General features: G+C 44.8%; 1 protein-coding gene across 1 annotated transcript; it reads right to left on the bottom strand.

The window, feature by feature from the left end:
- Positions 1-1,219: 1,219 nt before the first annotated feature.
- LOC128145294 (olfactory receptor 10AC1-like) lies at positions 1,220-2,233 on the bottom strand. Its single transcript, XM_052795158.1, has one exon. It carries the CDS (start codon positions 2,231-2,233, stop codon positions 1,220-1,222), a length of 1,014 nt encoding a protein of 337 aa, XP_052651118.1.
- Between the last annotated feature and the right edge of the window lie 1,165 nt (positions 2,234-3,398).

Genomic DNA, 3,398 nt, shown 5'->3' with positions numbered 1-3,398 from the left:
CTCTCTCAATCTGCCAAGGAAGAGAGCTGAGGGCAGCTGAGGTACTGAAATTCCTTTGGATTAGAGAGAGAAACAGAAACAAGTCTTTTAATTTTTTCTCAACAATTTGATATGTAAGGGGGGGGTGTCTGAATAACAGGGTCTGTTTGGGGCTTTAAAGAGCCATTGGGGGAGGGAAATATTAAATAAAATAATGAAGCTGCTTCTTTTCCCCCCTCTTTCTGTCCAAAACTGATCTTTCCTAATTTTTATGAATCATCCTCTTCCACCTACACGTAGGAAACACACAAAATAACGCTGCTTTGCACCTTTCAGATTCTTATGTCTGCTGCAGTCCAGCATGTGCTGTAACTCACTGGTTTTGCTAAAGAAATTATAATAACTGTAGCAGTGGTATTATTAATCTTATGACGACAGATTTCAATACTCCTCAGGCATCCTTATGTATATGATACAGGCTCTCCAGATAAAAGTCATGCGATAAGACCAGTATCTTAGCCGTTATGTTGCCATAGGAACAATCCAAACCTAAAGGATCTCACTATAAAAGGAAAGATTGCTTCCTGCAAAACAGGCGTAGGAAAGTCATACTCTTGTCAAATCAATGGCACTTTCATTTTCATTATCTAGAATAATTCAAAGTAAGATGAGTTTACGCTAATGATCTTTCCACTTGCGATGGGATGCTGGAGTGCAGCCTTCTGCTAAATCTGGAGAAGACCACAGCTTAATTTTGATTTCTTTCTAGGCATGGGCTTTCTTCTTCTAACCTTCCAATGACCCCCTTTAGATTTTTTGTGCTGATAAACTTACCAGTCTGAAATTTTTTATTGACTTCCCAGTTTCCAGTTTCTACTTTCATCTTGATAGAAAAATAATAAAACCAATACAGCAGCTTTAAATAATTTTGTGTTGATCTTTCAATTGTGCTGAGATGACCGTGAATGTAAGCTCGAGTATGTATGTGATCACAGAAGCAAGACTGCAAATTGATCAGAGTTCTTCTTCCTCACAAGTCACTAAAGCATTTCGCTTTAGGTAAAGCGTTATGTTAGAGACCTTTTGTTGGTGGCGGTGGTGGTTTTTTTAGCAGTGATGTCTTATAAATCTATTGATGCATGTTGATTTCTGCCTGGATATTTGCCGTAGCGAAGTCTACAGAGAATCTGGTCCAAACATGGTTATGGGGCTGTTTTCTCACAAGCACATGTTTGTTCTACTAAAATTTACCACACACACACATCACAGCTCTGATAGTACCCCAGTTCACCTGAGCTGTTGTCCTCCTCCTCCTCAACATTTTCCTGAGGACCCCTCTGATTTCCTTGTTCCTCAGGCTATAAATGAGGGGATAGAGTAATGGAGTGATGTTGGTGTAGACCAGAGACACCATCTTGTCTCGAGCTGGTGAGTAACTGGACTTAGGACGAACGTACATGAAGGTGGCACATCCGTAGTGTAGCAAGGTGATGGCCAAGTGTGAAATGCAGGTGGAAAGGGCCTTGCCCCTTCCCACGGAGGAGGTGACGGGTAACAAAGCAGCAGCAATGCAAACGTAGGAGGTCAGGATTAGGAGGAAGGGCAGCAGCAGGAGCAGCACACAGGCAGCCAGTAAGGGCAGCTCAGGGGTGTAATTCCGCGTACAGGCCAGGTGCAGCACGGCGGGGACATCGCAAAAGAAGTGATTGATGCGACGCGACTGACAGAAAGGTAAGCGGAAAACAGCCACCGTCAACCCCAGGGAAACAGCGAAGCCTCCCAGGCAGCACGCCGCAGCCAGCCTGAGGCAGAGCCCCTCGGTCATCACAGCCGCGTAGTGAAGCGGCTGGCAGACGGCAACGTAACGGTCGTACGACATGGCTACCAGGAGGAAGCATTCGGCCCCACCGAGTGCCACAAAAAGGTGCATCTGTGCAGCACAGCCTGTGAAAGAAATGGTGCTGCCCTCCACCGCTATCAGGCTGGGGAGTGCCTTAGGGACAATGACTAAGATATAGCAGAGCTCAGTGACAGAGAGCTGGCAGAGGAAGAAGAGCATGGGAGGACGGGAAGGCTCCATAACCACTGCCACGAAGATCATCACGTTCCCTGCCAGCGTGACCAAATGGACAATGAGAAAGATAAGGAAGAGCAGGACCCGCAGACAGAGCAGCTCGGAGAAGCCGAGCAGGAGGAACTCCGCGGTTGCATCAGCGCTCCTATTGTCCCTCTCCGTGCAGCCTTCACATGGCATCTACAGGGAGAGAAACAGAAGGGAGACCGTTGAATTTGCCCTGATGCCTGGCAATCAATTGCATCTAGGAAATAATGGTGCGGTACCGTAGAACGAGTGTAGTAAAAGCTCAGTGTGAGGGGAGGAAGGTGATTTCATTTAAAAGCAAAACTGATTTCACTCAGTCACATTCAACACTCTCAGACCCATATTCTCACAACCACCGAGGTTCTTGTGCCCAAACGATCTGCCTAGGATTCTTTGCCATGACATTGATGAAAAGGAATGTCAGCTGTTGGTTCTTCATCACTTATTCTGATTTGTTCTTAGGCTGGTGACCATGTGCAGGTTTTGAACATGCATTAGATACCCTTTAAGAGTTGACACTGATTAGTCTCTCCATTCTGTCTTGCTTTTGAGAGTCAGCATTGGACTCTCCCTCCTGATCTGAGTGTCCTAAGAAGCTGCAGATGGATGTGTTGGGATCCTGATGACCATCAACACCTAGGTCTTGCAGGCATGCTGCTACTGCTCCTTCTGCTGCTTCCACTCCCAGGCAGACCTGCTTGTTCTCTGTTCACACCAATACTGCAGTTCTCTACATCTGTGCCAGAGATGTACAACGACAACCAGAGAGTGAGCCGGAGCTTCTGCTTAACAATCTGACTCTGATTAATGGGAATTGTTCATATGGAAACAGGGTTTCAAATGGAAGGGCTCAGTTACTAGACATGAGGATTCCAAAATGAGAGCTGACATTTTGGCTGCTTACATCTTTATGCCTGGCTCAGCCCTATGGCATCAGAGTTAAAGTAAACAAACTTCCAAACTCAAAACCAAAGATGTCCATGGCAATGTACTGTGTACAACAATTTTTTAAAGAAAACACAAAGCTAGTATTTTGGACTTAGAAAGAATGAGATCTTGCTTGTCACAAGAAGAACGGAAAGTTCCTAGGAATGTGGAGTGATGCAAAGCTGTTTAAGTTGTAAAGATCTAGAAAAGATAAGGATGTAGAGCGCCATATAATAATAAATTAAATATACTGGTCACAGGTGAACAGTGCTCATTTTTCATGTGTTCATCATGTAATGCAATTTTTACTACAAGGAGTAATTCCAACTCTTTCTACACTTTACTGTAAACCAGGAATAAAAGCAGAGATTCCTTGAAGACTTCTGCTCAC

The sequence above is a fragment of the Harpia harpyja genome, chromosome 8 (genome assembly GCF_026419915.1).
Source record: "Harpia harpyja isolate bHarHar1 chromosome 8, bHarHar1 primary haplotype, whole genome shotgun sequence".
Lineage (NCBI taxonomy): Eukaryota > Metazoa > Chordata > Aves > Accipitriformes > Accipitridae > Harpia > Harpia harpyja.
The sequence above is the reverse complement of the archived record's forward strand: the minus strand, read 5'-3'. Positions and strand labels throughout refer to the sequence as shown.

Bases quoted from the DNA above. Each gene is read 5' to 3' on its own strand.
- LOC128145294 (XM_052795158.1), bottom strand. From the start codon at position 2,233: ATGCCATGTGAAGGCTGCACGGAGAGGGACAATAGGAGCGCTGATGCA.